Raw genomic sequence first — 23,359 nt, forward strand, 5'->3', positions numbered from 1 at the left:
AGTACTGATAATATCAAAAGAGGTGCTCAACCTTCATCAACATAACGGTAAAACCATGTAAACTGGTACAACATTTCCACTGACGGTTGGCACAAATACAACATATTCTAGACCATGCCCCCACATAAGTTAATGAGCCCCCACCAGCACGATGCCCCACCTACATTTCAAAGTGCAGTAGTGATTGTACCTAGTGGGAATTGACCACATACGACTGGCAAAAATCCACTTGTATGGCCCTCCAACTGTTAATTACTAGTAGGAAACATGTTTATCATCCCTGAGCTCTGAATTATCCCACATGCTTACCTCTGACAAATGGTTGCAATTTCAAGAGAGTATTTATGCACGTTTAGGGCAATATTCTATCCTATCCACGCTAGTGGACACCCACATAGCGATTGTTTTGGGACTGCGTTAGAGCTGTCAAATCCACAAGTGTCTCATGCCATTATACTTGAAGCAGAAATTGCTATTGGCTGCATAGAGCTGCGTTAAGGGGTCCCATGAAGCCTTACAAGTTGGAACACTGGAATGTGATATGTACAGTAATCTACACCTAGAAATCCTCATTATTGTTAGCTATCGAGTGTTTATGCTTGATCTCATTGACTCTAGGTCTTAATGTCAAGTGTCCCTCTGCACTTAAACTTTTTAGTTGATAATCACACAAATATTGACTTGATTCCGGGCAACTTTTATCGAAGTGCAGTAATATATTCTTGCCAATAAATCGGGCCTTTCACATGTGAAAACATTTGTATTTGGAACACTTCACATGTGACATTTCCAAAAACACATGTTTTCACATGTGCAAAACATGTGGAAATGTCTTGTGAAGTCATGTGGTTTTTCCGTAAGGGGTGGTATACGGCTTGTAGTGGCCCTTCCAATGTTTTTTCTTGTGTGGTCCAACAGACTCTCATATCTCCACAGCTAGTTTTGCCTAGGCTAGCGCTGCCTGCAGCCCTAGGTTGTGTTTAAAATGGCACGCTATTCAATATATAGTACACTACTTTGACCAGAGCGCTATTCCCCCCTCGTTAAAAATAAGGCACTATATAGGAAATGGGGTGCCATTTGGAACCCATCGCAGGCCTGGGGATCCGATCACAACATCTAATGGCTTAACCAGCTGGAGGGCAACATCAAGGGAGTCCAACTTTGCTTAACCCCTGTCTGTGACAATAGACTCATTGTGTGCTTCTCCACTTTGTTCTCTCGCAGCGATGATAGGCCATTTCAGCATCTCTGTCAATGCCACTCAAAACGCAGAGCGGGTTTTCCCTTGGCACTATTGTTCTTGGGATAGATCGAGGGCGAGAGAGAGAGTGTGTGTGTGTACATGTGCACTCGCGCTGATCCCAATCAGTCGACTGGTCGATTGTTTGGTCGTTAGGCTGTTGGTCGCCCGAGATTGTTTTAGTCGAGCAGTAACAAATATATATATATTTGCGCCAATCTCAGTGAATGGACGCCTAGACTAAAAGCAAATTTATGCTTGATCCGAAAATGTGGTCGGTGGCTCCATATGGAGGGTTTGACGCAATTGCGGAGCCTCTAGAGGCATGCAGAGACCAAATCAAACTCTGTACCGCATCACCATCCACCTCCCATTGACATGGTTGGTTGGTAAGTGCTTCCTGTATAAACACAAACTCACTTCCTTCCAAACCTGGACAACGCTAGGCCAATTGTACATCGCCCCACGGACTTCCCGCCAGTTTCTGGTGGCCAGCTGGGCGCTAGACTAACCCGGGAGGCCCTAATGGCTCTGGTGGCACAGCTGGCAAAGCACTGCCATGCCCAGTGCCCTCCAGAACCACTGCACATTCTCCACCCGGGAGGTATATCAATTCCCCCAAATCAAATGTTATTTGCCCAGATGACTTCTGCTGAGGCCATATACACACAATCTAGTAAAGGAATGGGTTGAAAATATATAGTATAAGTATAAAATATATGGATGAGCAGTGACAGAGAGGCTAAATGCTGCATTGGCAAATGCACATTTTTCAGATTCCGAGATGGAAGAGGCGCTGACCATGCGTGGACCCAGATGTACACAGAGGAACTTAAAACTTTACCTTCTCCACCCGATGTGGATTTGCTGTCCACGATCATCTCTTTTGTTTTGCTGACATTGAGTGGGAGGTTATTTTCCTGACACCACACTCCTAGGGCCCTCACCTCCTCCCTGTAGGCCGTCTCGTCGTTGTTGGTAATCAAGCCTACCACTGTAGTGTCGTCTGCAAACTTGATGATTGAGTTGGAGGCGTGCATTGCCACGCAGTCGTGGGTGAATAGGGAGTACAGGAGAGTGCTGAGAACGCACCTTTGTGGGGCCCCAGTGTTGAGGATAAGCGGCATGGAGATGTTGTTTCTTACCTTCACCATCTGGGGTCGGCCCGTCAGGAAGTCCAGGACCCAGTTGCACAGGGCGGGGTCGAGACCCATGGTCTCAAGCTTAATGATGAGTTTGTAGGTTACTATGGTGTTGAATGCTGAGCTGTAGTCAATGAACAGCATTCTTACATAGGTATTCCTCTTGTCCATATGGGATAGGGCAGTGTGCAGTGTGATGGCAATTGCATCATCTGTGGACCTATTGGTGGGTTTAGGGTAACAGGTAGGGTGGAGGTGATATGATCCTTGACTAGTCTCTCAAAGCACTTCATGATGACCGAAGTGAGAGCTATGGGGCGATAGTCATTTAGTTCAGTTACCTTAGCTTTCTTGGTAACAGGAACAATGGTGGCCATCTTGAAGCATGTGGGGACAGCAGACTGGGATAGGGACTGATTGAATATGTCCGTAAACACACCAGCCAGCTGGTCTACGTATGCTCTGAGGACACGGCTAGGGATGTCTGGACCGGCAGCCTTGCGAGGGTTAACACATTTAAATGTTTTACTCACGGCGGCCACAGAGATGGAGAGCCCACAGTCTTTGATAGCGTTTAATTTGTTTGAAAACAAGACGTCGATGTCCTTGACGGGGCTAGTTTTCTTTTTGTAATCTGTGATTGTTTGTAGACCATGTCACATATGTCTCGTGTTTGAGCCGTTGAATTGTGACTCCACTTTGTCTCTTTACTGATGCTTTGCTTGTTTGATTGCCTTACGGAGGGAATAACTACAATGTTTGTAATTGGTCATGGTTCCAGTCACCTTGCCATGGTTAAATGCAGTGGTACGTGCTTTCAGTTTTGCGCGAATGCTGCCATCAATCCATGGTTTCTGGTTAGGGAAGGTTTTAATAGTCACAGTGAGTACAACATCTCCTATACACTTCCTTATAAACTCGCTCACCGAGTCAGTGTATACGTCTGAGGCAACCCGGAACATATCCCAGTCCACTTGATCGAAGCAATCTTGAAGCGTGGAATCCAATTGGTCCGACCAGCATTGGATAGACCTAAGCACTGGTGTTTACTGTTTTAGTTCCTGCCTATAGGAGGGGAGCAACAAAATGGAGTCATGGTCAAATTTGCCAAAAGGAGGGTGGGGGAGGGCCTTGTATGCACTACGGAAGTTAGAGTAGCAGTGGTCAAGTGTGTTACTCGCTCGTGTACTGCAATCAATATGCTGATATAATTTATGTAGCCTTGTTCTCAGATTAGCTTTGTTAAAATCCCCATAAATGCAGCCTCAGGATATATGTTTCACATTTGCATAAAGTCCAGTGAAGTTCCTTGATGGCTGTCTTGGTATCTGCTTGCGGGGGGATATACACTGCTGTGACAATAACCAAGGAGAGTTCTCTTGGGAGATAATATGGTCAGCGTTTGATTGTGAGGAATTCTATGTCAGGTGAACAAAATTACTTGAGTTGTTGTTACAATTACACCATGAGTTGTTAATTATGAAACATACACCCCTGCCCTTCTTCTTACCAGAGGGATGTTTGTTCCTGTCGGCGGGATGCACTGAAAATCCCGTTGGCTGTACGGACTCCAAAAGCATCTCCCCAGCTAGCCATGTCTCCATGAAACAGAGTATGTTACAATCCCGGATATCTCTTTGGAAAGCAACTCTTGCCCTAATTTTGGCTGCTTTTTTAACTAGGGACGGGACATTAGCGAGTAATATACTCGGAAGCGGTGGGTGGTGTGTGCGCATCCGAAGCCTCACTAGAAGACTGCTCCGGCACCCTCTCCTCTCGGTGGCTTTGGTTTGGATCGGCCTCTGGAATCAGTTAAAATGCCCTGGGAGGTGCAGACAAAGGATCTGCTTTGGGAAAGTCGTATTCCTGGTCGTAGTGCTGGTTGTGCTGGTAAATTGACGTCTCTCTGATATCCAATAGTTCTTCCTGGCTGAATGTAATAACACTCAAGGTTTTCTGGGCTAACAATGTAATAAATAATCAATAAAAAACGAAATACTGTACAGTTTCCTAAGGACTTGAAGCGAAGCTGCCATCTCTATCGGCGCCATCTTGTCAATCATATATCACCAGTGGTAGATTTACCGTTAATTCCTGTCATTTCTAATCTACAGTGTTTGTTACTTTGGTTACGGTAATTTATTTTAATGCATTCAATATTATTATTTAAGTCTTCCCAGTTCTCATTGTCTGAGTGGACACATTTTTTGCAGAGTGCACAACCGATGCTTCACTTGTGAGAAACAAGTTTTGGTTTATTTGGTTTTGTCAATTTAGCCATTGTCTTTTGTTTGGAGCGCTCCTGCCAATGTTGAGTAAGGACGCGCACGCATCTAAGTAGGCCTATAGGCTACCTTGTCTGTGCGCAAATGTAGGCGTATGAATTTGCCCATTTGGGGATCTGATAGTATTCCTGATTGGCTTAACACACCACCACTAATGACCTGTGGAGCGTCTCAAAGTCATGTTTTCTTCACCTCAAACAGCAAGGGAACTAAGTATGTTTTTTTCATCCATTGAGAGTTACAATAGTTCCTCAATGTGTTTGGAAAATATTTCCAGCTCTCTCCCTTTCAGCGTGAAAGGGAAAAATGTCATGCTCTGATCCAGTGGAAACGTAATAAAATAGGCCTCTTATCAGTGCTGACTTGGACTGAAGTAGGTTCCTGTACTCATTTATTTTGGGTGCTGGTACTGTTTATATTTAGGTGCAGGAGCTTCACAATACTTTTGAGCGAATATTCTATAAGAGAAACGGGAGCTCAAGCAGTAGAAAAATGTGAGGTGCCGGTACTCAGCTCCGGTGAGGTCCTGCCCAAGTCAAGCTCTGCTTCTTATCCCTTGCGCAAATAGTCTACAGGTGTCTGTCCAGAGCTTAGTGGTGCTAGAGGGCCCCGAATATTTGATATAATGTTGCAAGACCGCTAGCGCAAGTTTCAGGGCTAGACCCAACTTAAGTTCATTGCAGACAGGCCATGTGTAGCCATAGGATATTTATTTCTATCAGGATATTTTCTACCTGCAGGCTGCAACTTTTTTATTTGTTTGCTTTATGTAGGCTATTTTTACATAGTCGACAATAGCAATATAAGTTCATTTCTACCATTTTCATTTAGATTTGGATAGAATTTTGATTAACCACATGACAAGGATTTTGAGATATGAAGATGTTATTATAAATTCAATGAAACTGTTTTACGAAAATGTGCATATGAAACACTTAACTGGCACGCAGATCGGTAGAAATGGTAAGATAAATTGGCATTCAACATGAGAAAGGTTGCCGACTCCTCGTGTAGCCTTTTACCGGCAACTTCAGGAGAGTAATGGCAGAATCTGTGAAAGCTAGCAGGAGCGGGAGGAGAATAGTTGGGTCAGGTTAAGATCTCTTGAGACATTTGTTTTATTTTATTTGTAAGCTTAAAGCATCAGACAAGCTCAATGCACATAGGTGATTTTATTAAAATGCATCGATATGTCTATATATGGGGAAAAAATACACGTTTAAAGATGCCGACCAAATGATTGATCTAAAGAACAGGCGAATTTCGGTCTACAAAGATTTTCTTTAACCGGGAACAGCCTTAGTCTGTGTACACGTGTGTGTGTGTGTGTGTGTGTGTGTGTGTGTGTGTGTGTGTGTGTGTGTGTGTGTGTGTGTGTGTGTGTGTGTGTGTGTGTGTGTGTCTTGTCTTTCAGTGTATCCGGAATACCTCTCTAAAAAGATGCCTGTCTGACAATCTGTATAATTAAGCGCTCCTATTCAGTCAGCCTTGCTCGTACCTTTCTATTTCTTTACAACTGGACCAGTCATGCCACTAGCAGTTACTTTTCCTCACTTAGGATTCATTATGTTTCATAGACCAATCATCTTTTCTCATATCATAATCCTCTTTTCTCATAAAGCAAATCCCCATTTAGGTGTTACCCGATGGCCATGGTAGCTATTGTCGGTTACACGCTAAGGCCGAGTCGCAAAGGGCACCCTATTCCCTATGTGGTACACTACTTTTGTCCAGGGTCCATAGGGCTCTGTTTTAAAAGTAGTGGACAATATAAGGAATAGGGTGCCATTTGTGACACAGCCTCATCGTAAGGGGGCGGGTAATGCAGAGAGTAAGTGTCGTCTGAATGAACAGTGATCCTTTGTGGAACCCACATTCTAATATGTGAAGTGTGTGTTTTTGTGTGTATGCATGTTGGTGCTTGTGTGGAGGCAGGCAGGTGGTAGTAGTGGTGGTACAGTGGTAGGTAGAGGTGGTGCAGAGAGAATAAGGTCAGGCTAAGGGTTAAGCCTGTAGGCTAATTATACAAGGTATTTGACTCGAGGCTTGGCATTGCCACTGCGTTTGCCCTTCTCTATAGGATTGGCAGCTTGCGCGCGTGTGTGTGTGTGTGTGTGTGTGCGTGCGTGCGTGCGTGCGTGCGTGTGCGCATACGTACATTTGAGTGTGTGTATTTTCCAAGTTTGTGTGATTGTACCTCTTCCCATCCTCCTCTATATCGTCGTCTGTTTCCTTGCTTTCCCCATAATGAAGAGGGATCTCTACTGTAATGATCTGTGGCAGAGTGCCTTAACTACATCAAGCCACGGGATGCCCAGTAGTTTTTTCCACGGCTTGGCAGTTGGCCAAATGATCATATAGTCCTCTTTGATAGACCTCATCCAGTCCTGCACACACCTCCCTGGTTTTTGAAACGACTGTTTTTTTTTTACCAAAGACATTTTGTATCCCCCAATTTTCAAAGAGTAGCAGGCCTCCAATTAAGCATGTGGCATAAAATACACAACATATAGTGGTTCAGAGTTTGTTTTAAAGAGCGGGAGGCTGTAACAGTGTCTGTGAGAGGGTTTCATAATCACCCCCCATTACAGATGATATATAATGAACCAGCTGCTTGTGTGACGTACTTGTGTGCTATTCTCTCTCTGTGCGTCCGGTTGTCTTTCCAAGCCCCTCGGATGTCTTTCCAAGCCCCTCGGATTCTCCCTGTTCGGATGCGTTGACAGTGGTGGGGGCCCGTGGGTAGACATACTAGGTCGGCCTCTCACTTTCTAAAGCACTCAGCTGTCGTCCCCAGCAAGAACCCCCCTCCCAACACTTCTTCTACCCCCTGTGAATCCAACCACTCCCACCCCAACCTCCTGTTACCCCCCCACAACAACACTTCTATTGTGTCTCCGCCTCACATGGTGTTGGGGATAGGGTTTCCTCAAATCACGAGTAAAGTGCAAACCGAATCCAATGGACTATTTGGATGAGTGCGGAGGGGTGAGGTATTCTGAAACATGACAGGGGTGAGACGTTCTCTTTCCTCTGAATTGTATTTGCACTGAGAGACTTCAGGTGTGATAAGCAAGTACTTTGGTCCTCTGTTGCTCAGTTGGTAGTACAGGAGGTTGGTGGCACCTTAATTGGGGAGGACGGGCTCATTGACTTGTGCGGAACGAGTGGAACGGTATCAACTACATTGGAGGTTTTGCTCCGTTCCGGCCATTATTATGAGCCGTTCCCAGGACTACCCGTCCGTACAATGTCTACGCACGCATGAATGTAAGTCGCTTAGGATACAAGCGGTCTGCTTGTATACAGTCGGGTCCGAAATGATTGACACCCTTGACACCCATTTTTATCAAGGTCGTCAATCATTTTGGACCCCACTGTTATAAGTCGAGGCTGGGTTATACGTTGAGGGTTAAAAGCTTAGTATTACGTTCCTTCGTACTATAATTGTGCTACTGTACGACTGACCGCCGCGACTGTCACACCAATAACCCGAGGTCTACCCAGAACAGGATGACATTCGTTCACTGGGGTTCAACTTTACAGAAGGTTCAGCGAGAAATGTACTGTACGGTATTAGAACAGATTTGCCTCGGTCGTGTAGACTATGGACTCATGTCAGCTCCATACGAAGCATTTCTATCTGCAACTGCCAATGTAGCCGCACCCAACGGGATGAAGCGCAGCAGTCGTTTTATACCAGAAAACTGTGTGTGCGTCCCAATTCCCTACGTTTCTGGGCACTTTTTCACTTCCCTTCATATACCTAATCCAACGGGATTCAAGTGCGTACATCGGGGGAAAGAATTGGAACATGAAGAAAGTGGAAGTGGAGAATGGCTATAGGGTGGAAGCTTGTGGGTCAGATGCTGGTCAGTTGATGAGGTCATACAGGGAGGCTAGTATGCTGCTTCCCTCTTTCATCCAGCCCCCATCCACCCTCTCTAAAGGAGCAGCTTGCAGGCATTCACCAACCATGGCCCAACGTTTAGACCAGGGTGAAGTTCACCCAAGATGCTGATCTTGAGTCAGTTTTGTATTTTCTTCCCCACTAATGGTTAAGGTTAGGATTGGGGAGGCCTAGCTGACCCTAGAGCTGTACCTAGGAGAAACTTCACCCTGGAGCCCGTGGCTGGCAGCTCAAACAGGAGAGAGAGAGAGGCAGAGCAGGTGTCATCTGACAGATGAAAATAGTGTCTCTGTAATGGACACGGCGCTAACACGCACAACACACATCTGACTCAGACTCTAATGGTTTTACAGCACTTAGCTCTTGTAGTGGCTAGCTGGCTTCAGTACACACATTTGCTTGAATCCTTAGGCTACTTGTGTGAGACGGAACAGAGGCGTGTGTGAAGTTTGGTTGTATCTGGGGGGGGCACTTGTGTGTGTGTTTGTGTGCGTGTACTGTATGTTAGTGGCTGTGCTGTATGTGCTAAAGAGAGGATCTCTCCTTTGCTCTCTGGCCTCTCTTGTGTTTGGACATATGTTGAGTTTTATTTCACTCCGACATAAATCCTCCTGGCCAGCTGTTCAGCCCAGCTGCTCTCTCTCTATCTCTGTCTCTCTGTCCCTCTGCCTCTCACTTCACTCTCTGTCCTCTTGCTCTCTGTCTTTCTCTCCTTCTCTCCAACTGCAGTGCAACATTGAGTACTGACCCCCCCCCTTCTGAACTAGGTATAGTGCATGTGTCTAATTCTCCCTCTTAAATAAGAAGTGAACTAACAGTAGATGGTAGCTGAGCAAACATTGTTAATTCGTTGCTCTACCCACTCCATTTGCTGTGGGTTGGAAGAAGAGTTGATATTGCTCATTCGTGTATATTGATTGATTTAGACTTGGGTGGGGGATCTCAATTGTTCTCTTATTTAAGCTTCAGTGCTGTAGGTATCATGCATTAACTGTTGGGAGGGTAAAAAAAAAACGAACCTTAAATTAGAGTTTAGGACAACTGCTAGTGTATGTGTGTGTGTGTGTGTGTGTGTGTGTGTGTGTGTGTGTGTGTGTGTGTGTGTGTGTGTGTGTGTGTGTGTGTGTGCATGCGTGCGTGAGTGTGTGTGTGCATGCGTGCGTGCGTGAGTGCGCGCGTGCGTGCTTGAGAGAAAGCAAGGGAAAGAGAGAGAGAGGAGAGATATCATTATTTTCTTTCCAAGTGGTGACCTCATGCTAGGCTACTGTAGACAGTAAAGGCTCGGCTCCTAAACTCCTGGCAGTGTCCTCCCTCCACGACTGTTGACGCTTGCCTGCCGCACACCATTACACGCCTGGGGTTTCTGTTAAACACCATAAACACTTGCTTTTGGCACAACGCTGAGACAGCCAGGTGATAAAAAGTCTGTTTACACCAAACACAATCTCTGATACTTGGCTGGCTGGCTGGGCTCCACAGATTTACAATGACAGTGTTGTCTGTGTGTGTGTGTGTGGTTTAGCAACCAATAGAAGCACCGTGGGGCTTTCCTCCCACCTTATTCTCCTCTTTCTTCTCCTCCTCTTTCTCCTCTTCTAGCCCCACTCTCTCCTTTTTCGTCTTCTCCCCCGCTCCCCTTCTCCATCCTTCCCCTTCTCCCTCACTTCTCTGGACCTTGTTCATAAGTCGTTCATCATTTGAATATCCCCTCTATTAGGGGAAGGAGAGTGAGTGTGGAATTTTTATCCAGTCCCCAATCTAAACAGCACTTGATCCCCATTCTGTAGCGTTAAGAAAGGAGGGAGAGATAGAGACCCATCCAGGGTTAAACACACCATTTCCTCCTCTCTTCTCCTCTCCATTCCTCTGCCTCTTGCTCTTCCTTCCTCCTTCTCTTTTCAGATGTGTTTATCAGTTTGAGGGTTATAAATCGTGGATAACACACACATGCGCGTGCACATAATGTACACACTGTAAAACTTCTCCCTTTAAATGTACAGCATTATACTGGCACCAGAGTTGCCAGCTCAATTATGTAATGTTGTAAACATACTGTAACAGTTCTCTGCTATCTCCTCCTCTGACGAAGAGGTGGAACCTGGATCGGACCAAAATGCAGCGTGATGATGATTCATGATATTTTAATGAAGGAAAAAACTATACATGAAGAAACTACAAAATAATGAAATGTGAAAACCGAAACAGCCCTATCTGGTGCAAACACAAAGACAGGAACAATCACCCACAAAACACTCAAAGAATATGGCTGCCTAAATATGGTTCCCAATCAGAGACAACGATAAACACCTGCCTCTGATTGAGAACCACTCCAGACAGCCATAGACTTTGCTAGATACCCCCACTAAGCCACACACCCAATACCTAACAAAACCCCAAGACAAAACACACCACAATAAACCCATGTCACACCCCGGCCTGACCAAATAAATAAAGACAAACACAATATACTTCGACCAGGGCGTGACACGTACAGTGACATTCTCCCTAGTGCTAAGCGATTAACCACAATTTTGTTTTTTAAACTACTGATTGGCCTAAGTCGGTTAAATTATTTTAATTCCATTTAGTTGTTTTTTTCTTCTTGTGAGCTCAATGCGCAAATTTCACAGTTTCTCTAAAGATAAATCAGATCCAGCCTCAATTGGGCGATGTAGTAGGGAGTTGTAGTTTTCAGCAGGCCAATATTCTACATAGTTTAGTGCATCAAATGTGTTAATTAACTACAATGACCATAATCCTTTGCACATCTACTTGTCTGGTCTGTGTTTTTTTTACGCCTGTTATGGAGGAGACAGAAGATTGCACAATCGTGAGGGGATATAGAGAGCAGCTGTAGATCCGAGGGGTATCTCTACCTGAAAATACATGATCTAAGTGATTGATAGTTGGTATTCAGCAGTCATAAAAGTGTCCCCTATTTACTTTGAAGAACTACAAAATACATAGATGTGATTTCTTGGAATTCAATTATAAAGTAATCGAATAAAACAACTGTTATGTACACAACTGAAATATTTTATTAAAGTAATGTGAATAAATGATGGTTAATAAGTGAGTAATGGGCAGTCACTACCGTCATGGGACTTTTTGTGTGTGTGTTACAGCATTCAACCCAAATAATCAAAACCGAAATCAGGGATGATGTTTTAATAATAGAACCGAAACCAAACCGACTGTAAATGGCACTAATCGCCCAGCACTACTGAAGTCGTAAAATGTAAGAAAACAATACATTTGTACATAAAATGTGTTTATTCAAATTGTCAACAGCATTAGCAACAAAGTAAACAACCGACTTGATAATAGAAGTATAAATGGTTAACACAAATGAGAGCATCATTGCAATCTAAAAAAGATATTGTGTGGGGGTGTGGGCGGAGAGAGAGAGAGAGACAAAGCGGGAGGGAGTTGAAATTAGGATTGGGTACAATCCTAGATCGGTTACAATCCTAGATCTATGATCAGGGGCAACTCCATTTGAGGAGCAGAGCATCCAGGAGAGAGAGAAGTCAGCATGGCATCAGCTGCTCCTCATGGGTCTCCATAACAATCCTCCTCAGTTCGGATTTTCTCAGCTATTTCTCACCCCTAGGACAAGCATAGAGAAATTCATAATAGAATCAGAGACCGAGCACACCTGGGCTGTTACCCTGTGGGTAAAAAGACAGGGGACATATCAAGCTGGTGTCGTGTGTGTGTGTGTGTGTGTGTGTGTGTGTGTGTGTGTGTGTGTGTGTGTGTGTGTGTGTGTGTGTGTGTGTGTGTGTGTGTGTGTGTGTGTGTGTGTGTGTGTGTGTGTGTGTGTGTGTGTACTTACCTCACCAGAGTTCTTCATTCATTCAAACTCTGCGAGCTCTTGGTAGAATGGGGCAAGGCAGCGGTTGGGAACAGCTGACTTCCTCTGGGCCACCTTGCCAAGCACTTTGTCCCATCTTCAGGGTTCATCTTCTTGGGTTGATTTGAGAACTAGGAAACCTGTACAGCCATACGACATCAATTGAGTCGTTGAACAAATACAAGTAAGACCGCTATACAGACCTACTTCGAATCCTAGCTAGCTAAATAAAACATTGCAATAGCCTTCACAATATCCCAGCTTATTATACCAGACTCACAACATTTTATTTTCTTCCCGTGCCACCAAGCGTTTGCATTCTATTAGTAAAGTGAACAGGTTTAGCTAATACTGTCACATTATGAAATAGTGCTGTTTAAATTAAACAGGAGACACTCCTGGCCTGTAAAACTATGACGTATGTCGGCACAGCTGAGAGCAGAGTGATCCAAATCACAGGAGGACACTGTGTCCCGGTGTTGTTGCCGTTCACGCTCTCCCCATTCGGTAGACCGTATCATGGTGACATCTAGGTGGCTACCAACATTAGTTATTTATTATGTAGGCTGTTTTCCTACTTGAGATATAATATAAACAATTGGCCATTTTACTAGCTACTGCCAGCGACACTGTGTTACAGCTGCCCAGTGTGGCAAGCACCTTAGGTCGGCAGGTACCTCAATACGACACTGGTGCACTGGTCATTAGTATGGACTTTAGCGGCTTGCGCGTAGTTTAACGGCCCCATGGCTTGGTTCATGTGTAGAATGCGTCCCGTCAATCTGAAGAGAAAAAAACAGTTGCAGCAGTTTTAATATGGGTCATATCTTTTGAACTGCTAGAAACAAGCCATTTTCTCTGTAGTAATGGTAAAAACATAACGGTCACGCATCTGCGCTCAATTAATTCTCTGTGGCACTAAGAGGTGTATCTAAAAGCTTATCATCACAACGATTATCATCTTCTTTTTTTTCTAGGTCTCACAGCGAGATGTTTACGAGCAATTTAGAGCCGACTGAAATGGCTTGTGTCAACTCGCGCTAGCTATCTCAAACGTTAGCCATCTAGCTAGGTTAGCTAAGAAAACATGCAGTAATTCAACGTTGGCTAGCAATAAAGAGACTTATAAAACAAGTCAAGGTTCCGAACCGCCAGCTGCTGAAAATATGCTTCCACTTCACAGCCGTTTCAAGAAGATATTTACAAAAATAGTCTGAGCTTCATGTGTCACCTAACAGCATGAGGTTGGCGCCTGAAACTGATCATTTGAATCTACAGTAGGCATAAGCTGTTACTGTAAAAAATAATGTGTTAGAGTAATTTTTACAGGATTCTTAGTTAATAACAGTATTTTCCAGCATTGTTCCCATAATACAGTGCTATCTACAGCATTAATGCTGTAAAACAACATGTACAGCATTTTACTGTGCATTTTACAGTGTTTTACTGTTGAGATTACAGAACAGTCTTACAGTGCAGGTATGCACACACAAACACGCACGTTTCCCTCGTACAGCGTCGAAGCACGGATGCAGAGTAGAATTATTAGATTGCATGTTATTCCCTAAGTGAGTCAATAAATCCTCCCTCTAATTCTACTTTATGCAAAGCCTAGCAGACTGTGTGTGTTTAACTCTCATAGTGAGGGAAAGACATTCTCTTCCCTTGGTTGTAAAAAGTTACAATTACTGCCAAATATAAACAGTATATATATATCAAGCTAGGCATACTTTCAGTTTGAGATTTTTTTTAATTAAAAATGTTATTTAACTAGGCAAGTCAGTTAAGAACAAATTCTTATTTGCAATGATGGCAATGATGGAAACAGTGGGTTAACTGCCTTGTTCAGAGTACAGAACGACAGATTTTATCTTTGCTATCTGCCTAGTGGTTAGATGACAAACCATCCACAAATTACGCGGGATTTTGACAGCAAAATTGTATCAACTATCTTGCTATTAGGGATCAGTCTTGGAAATTCTCTGTTTTGAGTATACAGGGTGGGAAAGGCTTTTGGAATTATTTTGAAAACCTCTTTTGTAAGCATTTACGTTCCGTCAATGTTTGTTATGGGCTGCAAATGGCACCCTAACTCCCTGGTCAAAAGGAGTGAACTATGTAGGGAATAGGGCACCATTTGGGACACACACATTGCCTCCCTATGTTGACCATTGCTCGTGTTGATCCCATGTGATCCATGAACTTATTTACAATAATCATAATCCAGTGTAAACTAGGCTTTAATGGGACTGAATAACGGTATGGCTCAAATGGTACCCTATTCCCTATATAGTGCAATTCTTTATTTTGTTTTCCAAGGCCCATAGGGCTCCAGTCAAAAGTGGTGAACCGCATAGGGAATAGGGTGCCATTTGAGACACATGCTAAGTAAGTTGTGTTCCCCCGGCAAGGGCCTCATGACCACAATAGCCTACATGCACAAACCTCTCTCAAACCAAACATTGAGCCATTCACAATGCTCATATGCTTATGAATTCTGGTCCTTTTGTTAGGATACATTCTCACAAATGAGCCATTGTCCACTTAACCATTTTTCATCTAGAAAGCCTTTTGTTTTAAAAAAAAATACTGGAAGCGAAAAATGCCATCCTGACTGCTAGACGTCTCCGATCTCACTGAGGAATGAAACTGTTCTCATGGGGTTTACGACTGTAATAGGATTCTCTGGAAGATAGACTCATGCAGACAGGTACACAACAGCATGTATCCACGAACACACAAGACACACACACACACACACACACACACAAGCCTCTTAGGGGTTATGTCGGGTGAAAAGTTTAAAACTGGATGCATAGAGATGAAGGCTAATCACAATATTCTTGTCTTGACTCAGAGAAGCAAAAAAGTCCCATTGAAAGATTCAGAGTGGTATATTAGTTCCCATTACATTCTGCTTAGGGTATAACACGTGCCTTGTTTGAAAGAACCAAGTTACTGACTTGCGTGTTCCTCTCTCCTTCCGTAGAGTCTACCTGTGCGGAGACACTTCTGTCCAGGGACTGGAAAGACAGGAGGGACAGACTGAATGCCAGCGAGGTCCTAGGAGAGGTCAAAGGTGAGACGGCTGTTATTCACAGGCTGCGTCCCAATAACACCTCCTTTCTCCTGAAATGTGCACTCGTTCACTACTTCCGACAATTCTAAAAGCAGTGGATGGTGGAGGTGTGGACACGTGGGTGATGGTGTGATATGTTGTATATCTTAAATGTATACCTACATTCAGATTTACACTGAACAGAAATAGAGATGCAACATGCAACAATTTCTCTGATTTTACTGAGTTTCAGTTCATATCAGGAAATCGGTCAATTGAAAAAAAAATGTACTAGGCCCTAATCTATGGATTTCACATGACTGGGAATACAGATATGCATATGTTGGTCACAGATACCTTTAAAAAAGTAGATAGGGTCGTGGATCAGAAAACCAGTCGTTATCTGGTGTGACCACCATTTGCCTCATGCAGCACGACACATCTCCTTTGCATTGAGTTGATCGGGCTGTTGATTGTGGCCTGTGGAATGTTGTCCTGCGAAGTTGCTGGATATTGGCGGGAACTGGAACACGCTGTCGTACACGTTGATCCAGAGCACCCCAAACATGCTCAATGGCCTGCATACTCTGGTGAGCCATTGCAAATGAGTTAAGATAAGGGAGGTAATGCAATAAATAGGCCATAGTGGCAAAATAATTACAATTTAGCAATTAAACACTGGAGTGATAGATGTGCAAAAGATGAATGTGCAAGTAGAGATACTGGGGTGCAAAGGAGCAAAATAATAAGTAACAGTATGGGGATGAGCTAGTTGGATGGGCTATTTACAGATGGACTATGCACAGGTGCAGTGGTCTGTGAGCTGCTCTGACAGCTGGTGCTTAAAGTTAGTGAGGGAGATATGGGTCTCCAGCTTCAGTGATTTTTGCAATTCGTTCTAGTCATTGGCCTGCAGAGAACTGGAAGGAAAGGCAGCCAAAGGAGGAATTGGCTTTCAGGGTGACCAGTGAAATATACTTGCTGGAGCACGTGCTGCGGGTGGGTGTTGCTATGGTGACCAGTGAGCTGAGATAAGGCGGGTCTTTACCAAGCAAAGACTTATAGATGACCTGGAGGCAGTGGGTTTGGCGACGAATATGAAGCGAGGGCCAGCCAACGAGAGCACACAGGTCGCAGTGGTGGGTAGTATATGGGGCTTTGGTGGCAAAACGGATGGCACTGTGATAGACTGCATCCAATTTGCTGACTAGAGTGTTGGTGGTTATTTTGTAAATGACATCGCCAAAGTCTAGGATCAGCAGGATAGTCAGTTTTACCAGGGTATGTTTGGCAGCATGAGTGAAGGAGGCTTTGTTGCGAAATAGGAAGCCGATTCTAGATTTCATTTTGGATTGGATATGCTTGATGTGAGTCTGGAAGGAGAGTTTAGAGTCTAACCAGACACCTAGGCATTTATAGTTGTCCACATATTCTATGTCAGAACCATCCAGAGTAGTGATGTTGGACAGGCGGGCATGTGCGGGCAGCGATTGGTTGAGTAGCATGCATTTAGATTTACTTGCATTTAAGAGCAGTTGGAGGCCACCGAAGGAGAGTTGTATGGCATTGAAGCTCATCTGGAGGTTAGTTAACACAGTGTCCAAAGAAGGGCCAGAAGTATACAGAATGGTGTCGTCTGCGTAGAGGTGGATCAGAGAATCACCAGCAAGAGCGACATCATTGATGTACACAGAGAAAATAGTTGGCCTGAGAATTGAACCTTGTGGCACCCCTATAGAGACTGCCAGAGGTCCTTGACAACATGCCCTCCGATTTGACACACTGTACTCTGTCTGAGAAGTAGTTGGTAAACCAGGCGAGGCATTTGAGAAGCCAAGGCTGATGAGTCTGTCGATAAGAATGTGGTGATTGACAGAGTCTTTTATCGATGGTGGTTATGATATCGTTTAGGACCTTGAGCGTGGCTGGGGTGCACCCATGACCAGCTCGGTAACCAGATTGCATAGCGGAGAAGGTACAGTGGGATTCTAAATGGTCGGTGATCTGTTTGTTAACTTGGCTTTCGAAGACCTTAGAAAGGCAGTTTAGGTCTAGAGTGTCTCCCCCTTTGAAGAGGGGGATGACCGGGGCAGCTTTCCAATCTCTGGGGATCTCAGACAATACGAAAGAGAGGTCGAACAGGCAAGTAATAGGGATTGCAACAATTTCGGGCTGATAATTTTAGAAAGGGAGGGTCCAGATTGTCTAGCCCTTCTGATTTGTAGATGAAGCAGGTGAACCTGCAAACCCAACACTTCAACAGCTTTATACATGAGATTCTCTCTAAGCTTTACAGGAATATGGCTCTGAATATATACAGCAACACCTCCCCCATAGGCATTCCGGTCTCTTCTGTAGATGTTATATCCTTCTATTGCTACTGCTTTATCATTAAATTAATGATCTATGTGAGTCTCAGAGATGGCCAATATATGAACGTTATCTGATGTTAGCAAGTTATTTAATGAACCTTTTTTCTAAATGTACATACAGTATATTAATGGGTTATTTTTTATCCCATTCCTGGGTAGCTTATCAGATATAGACATAATATGGAGAGAAACAAAACTAACAAACAAAGAATGAAAAGAATGTTGTTCGGATAATAGTCAACCAAGAACTCATGCGTGTCAGTTGGTGTATGTGATGGTTTGTGTGTGATGTGGGACTGAAGCTTGGCCCTCTCACTTGGTCTGATATGCAAAGAAAGCGAATCTGAGCACGGGGCTAGGAAAGCTAAACGATTTTAGTGTGTCGTGTTCAATTCAAACTCACGTTCATTGTGAAGATACAGATCATGAAGCACTAGCTTGTGAATATACACAGGTGGAGGAGTGATACGTAGAATTGCACACAGGCCCATTTAAGCGGACGGGGATCTACTTTAGGGGTTGCAAACTTGAGTACCATATCAATTATGCTTTTTTCTCTTTCTCACAAACACACCCTCAAATACAACACAGATATATTGACCCCGACAAACACACGCACACAGGCACACACACACAGAGAGAAAATGCATCATCGTCCTTTAGTTGGTGAGGCACAGGGTCTACGAATTGAGACCCACAGATTGTTGATGGATAAATCAAAAAAGTGCTTTAGTGTGGTTATAGGTTAACATCTAGTCCATTCTATACATGCTTATAGGGGTGGCTGTGAGGCTGTGCATTGTATGAAAGCTGACTTACAGAGGTGACACACACACACACACACACACACACACACACACACACACACACACACACACACACACACACACACACACATCCATCTATATTGGACAGGAATACTTTGATTTGAAACAGTTCCCTTTTATTTCACCATATTCTGGGCCTCCTCAGTGTCTGAGTGACTGCAGGCTCTGTCCAGACACACTTATAACATCTGATAAAATTATTATAAACCACAGGAAAAAAACTGATATCCAGCTGAATAATCATACAAAACTCTAAAAACATGCTACACAACACGTTCTGGACATTTATATGCGCTGTTTTTGAAAAACCCTCCTGGCTTTAACATTACGGCCATGTGTCCCAAATGGCACTCTACTCCCTACATAGTGCACGGGTTCTGGTCAAAAGTTGTGCACTATGTGGGGAATGCAGTAAAGGTGCCATTTAGGACTCACCCATGATGAGCTATCTGAGTCCAGCCCTCTCATTCCTCATCAATCTGCTCCTTCTTAGCGGCACTCTGAAAGCGTCATTTAGATTGGCCCCTTAGAAATGGCAAGCATTTCCTCAGTGGAAAGCGTTTAAAAAAATGCACAGAAACACTCATGAGTTGGAACAGGACTGACATTGAACCTCTTCACTTCAACTCTCATGTTTAAGCAGCTGGAGCTGTCTCTCTCTCCCTCACCCTTTTTCCTCATGTATACTCTCCCTCTTATCTCTCTCTCTCTCTCTCTCTCTCTCTCTCTCTCTCTCTCTCTCTCAACCCTACAATGAAATGCTTACTTTACAAGTCCTTAACCAACAATGCAGTTTAAAAAAATAAGTGTTCAGTAAAAAATAGATAAGTTAAAAATAACAAATGGTTAAAGAGCAGCAATAAAATAATGGTAGCGAGGCTAGATACAGGGGGTACCGGTACAGAGTCAATGTGTCGATTTATTTGAAGTAATATGTACATGTACTGTATGTAGAGTTAAAGTGACTATGCATAGATACTAATCAGAGAGGAGCAGCAGCATAAAATAGGGAGTGTGGGGGGGGGGGGACAATGCAAATAGTCTGGCTAGCCATTTGATTAGCTGTTCAGAAGTCTTATGGCTTGGGGGAAGAAGCTGTTAAGAAGCCTTTTGGACCTTGACTTGGCACTCCGGTACCGCTTGCCGTTCGTTGCTGGCCATATAGCCTTAAACCTGAGTCCTATTCATTAGTGTAAAATGTAGCAAAATTATTGGACAAGATCAGGTAGACCCTCCATGATTCAGTAAATGTTATTCCATTTGGTGCCTAATGAATACAACCCTGGTCCCATCAGAGGGAGCAACATTATGGTATTTTCCCACACAGTGCAAATATGTGGGCTGCATTCAGTACGGCACAACGCTGTGGAACATTCAGCTAGAAATAGTTTGTGTAGAACAGATATACCTCTCTGACATGTAGAATAAGGAATCTTGTAAACTCTATTCACTACATTTCTATCTGCACCCTGCGGAAAGCATTGCCGGTCTATCCCCCAACTCCACAGGAAGCGACTATATGGACTCTCCACATGCACACACACACAGAAATGCACGTACACACACACACACACACACACACACACACACACACACACACACACACACACACACACACACACACACACACACACACACACACACACACACACACACACACACACACACACACACACACACACACACACACACACACACACACACTCGCTCTCTCTACACAGAGCGCTCTCTGTTCCACCAGCTGTGTCCTCTCTCCAAAACACTGTGATTAATTTCCAACAGCCGACTCACTTCTTAATGGCTGACATGGAACGGGGCCTAACCACTGAGAGAGATAGATTAGATAGATTGGTAAGTAGGTAGGTAGGTAGGTAGGTAGGCAGGTAGGTAGGTAGGCAGGTAGGCAGGCAGGCAGGCAGGCAGGCAGGCAGGGACAGGCAGGCAGGTGGGCAGGCAGGCAGGGGCAGGTGCAGGCAGGCAGGCAGGCAGGCAGGCAGGCAGCAGGCAGGCAGGCAGGCAGATGGGTGGGTGGCAGGCAGGCAGGCAGGCAGGCAGGCAGGCAGGCAGGCAGGCCAGGCAGGCAGGCAGGCAGGCAGGTGGCAGGTGGGCAGGCAGGCAGGCAGGCAGGCAGGCAGGCAGGCCAGGCAGGCAGGCAGGCAGGCAGGCAGGCAGGCAGGCAGGCAGGCAGGTGGTTAGGTAGGTAGGTAGGCAGGTGGTTAGGTAGGTAGGTAGGTAGGTAGGTAGGTAGGTAGGTAGGTAGGTAGGTAGGTAGGTAGGTAAGTTAGGTTAGATTAGGTTAGGTTATTTTTTTTAATTTGCCTGGACAAATCTGATAATATTTTCCCAGATTTTTCCTCCTGTCGGACTGAGAAAATCTGTGATAGTATGTCTGTTAAATTCAGTCTACTCTACCACTCTTGGGTTTTTAATCTGTGCTGTTTTTTACATTTATTGATAAACATTTGGGGCTGGGAAGGAACCTGTGCAGTTGAGGTTCATTGACTTACATGTATTGAAGAGGTGAGCTCATATGAAAAAGGTGCATATCATCTGAGCCAGATGGAGTTCCCCAGCTCGGCTCCCAATTGAAACATTGTGTTGCTTGTGACAGATGTGGCGAACATGTTCGTTTTTGTGTGGAGCGATGGTACGTGGGCCGGGTGTCTGGGTCTTTTTGTTGTGTGCTACTGAAGGGAGGTTAGTCATAACGTGGAATGCAATAAGCTGACACACACAGGAGTTCCATTGACATGATGATGATGTTTTTGGCAAGAGAAACGGGGTCTCCCGCCACGAACATATTCATTTCATCATCATTACATTTACATTTGAGTCATTTAGCAGACACTCTTATCCACAGCGACTTGTGAAGGTGGGACAACCAGTCATAGTAAAAAAAATAAAGTACTAGTACGTCATGGTATGTACAGTGTGTGTGTGTGTGTGTGTGTGTGTCTTTGTTTGTGTGTGGACTAAAGCTTACACGGTTTTCCATTTTCAATTGTATTAATGCAAAATTGGTCAAGGCTCTCTTGTTGTTTTGGCGCGGGGGAGCAAAAGAGTCAAGAGAGGGAGAGAAAGAAAGGGAATTGGTTCCTGGTTTGGCTTGTAAATTCAACTGGTATGACACTTCATCCATAATCCTGATGGATGGTTAGTTGACAGGCAGAAAAGGCTGAAATTATTATTATTATTATTGTCAGCTATATTTGATGAATGTCTAGCATGTGTTTTTGCGCATGGCGTGATAAATACATGTACAGTGTATGTATATGCATGTCTATTATTGTTCTGTGACTGCACCTGGCATTGAAATATTCACTTTAGGGAATGTGTGTGTGTGTGTGTGTGTGTGTGTGTGTGTGTGTGTGTGTGTGTGTGTGTGTGTGTGTGTGTGTGTGTGTGTGTGTGTGTGTGTGTGTGTGTGTGTGTGTGTGTGTGTGTGTGTGTGTGTGTGTAACCCGTTGGAAATGGCTACCTAATTAGCGGTGCACACTCGTAGTGTTTCAATTGACGTCGACCTTGAAATTGTTGCTTCCCTTGTTCTGCGTAATAGGTAACGATACTTCATGGGAAACAGTTCAGAGGGTCCCTGGGACAAGCCCAGGTCGGGGCAAAGAGAAGGACAGAATGAAGGAAGACCGTTACGTTGATGCTGTTAACCCAGATTACTCAGTTGGGCTCTGCCCAGCTGCTGGGGTTGCTGCGGAGAAGGAGGAGGTCAAAGGGTGTGTGTGACCGGTGTGAAATGGCTAGCCAGTTAGAGGTGTACACTAGTAGTGTTTCAATTGGTGAAGTCACTCACTCTGAGACCTTGAAGTATTTGTTTCCCTTTCTCTGTAAGGGCTGCAGCTGTTCCCTGGTCCCTGGTTGAGCCCTGTGTGTGTGTGTGTGTGTGTGTGTGTGTGTGTGTGTGTGTGTGTGTGTGTGTGTGTGTGTGTGTGTGTGTGTGTGTGTGTGTGTGTGTGTGTGTGTGTGTGTGTGTGTGTGTGTGTGTGTGTGTGTGTGTGGGGGGGCGGCGGTTGGGGGTGATTGAGTAGGTTGATTGTCCAACACCAATTGTGTGTGTAAACTACCGGTCAAAAGTTTCAGAACACGTACTCATTCAAGGATTTTTCTATTTCTATCTACATTGTAGAATAATAGTGAGGACATCAACACTAAGAAATAACACATATGGAATCATAGTGTTAAACAAATCTAAATATATTTTAGGTTTGAGATTCTTCAAATAGCCACTCTTTGCCTTGATGACAGCTTGGCACACTCTTGGCATTCTCTCAACCAGGTTCGACCATGAAGGCCTGATTCACACAGTCTTCTCTGAAAAGTTGATGTTGAGAGGTGTCTATTACTTGAACTCTGTGAAGCATTTCTTTGGGCTGCAATTTCTGAGGCTGGTAACTGTAATGAACTTATCCTCTGCAGCAGAGGTAACTCTGGGGCTTCCATTCCTGTGGCGATCCTCATGAGAGCCAGTTTCATCATAACACCTGATGGTTTTTGCCACTGCATTTGAAGAATCTTTCAAAGTTCTTGAAATGTTCAATATTAACTGACCTTCATGTCTTAAAGTAATGATGGACTGTCATTTCTCTTTGCTTATGTGAGCTGTTCTTGCCATAATATGGACTTGGTCTTTTACCAAATAGGGTCATCTTCTGTA

The 23,359-nt window shown here is 44.3% G+C and overlaps 1 protein-coding gene across 14 annotated transcripts in view; it reads left to right on the forward strand.

The window, feature by feature from the left end:
• LOC118396216 (transcription factor SOX-6-like) overlaps positions 1 to 23,359 on the forward strand; it is a 165,726-nt gene that overhangs the window by 87,645 nt on the left and 54,722 nt on the right. For all 14 annotated transcript variants that reach the window (XM_052465442.1, XM_052465448.1, XM_052465443.1 and 11 more), the window contains one exon: positions 15,426 to 15,515. In XM_052465442.1, the coding sequence (XP_052321402.1) occupies positions 15,426 to 15,515 (90 nt within the window). The remainder of the gene's footprint in view (positions 1 to 15,425; positions 15,516 to 23,359) is intronic.

Source organism: Oncorhynchus keta, chromosome 17 (genome assembly GCF_023373465.1).
Source record: "Oncorhynchus keta strain PuntledgeMale-10-30-2019 chromosome 17, Oket_V2, whole genome shotgun sequence".
Classification (NCBI taxonomy): domain Eukaryota; kingdom Metazoa; phylum Chordata; class Actinopteri; order Salmoniformes; family Salmonidae; genus Oncorhynchus; species Oncorhynchus keta.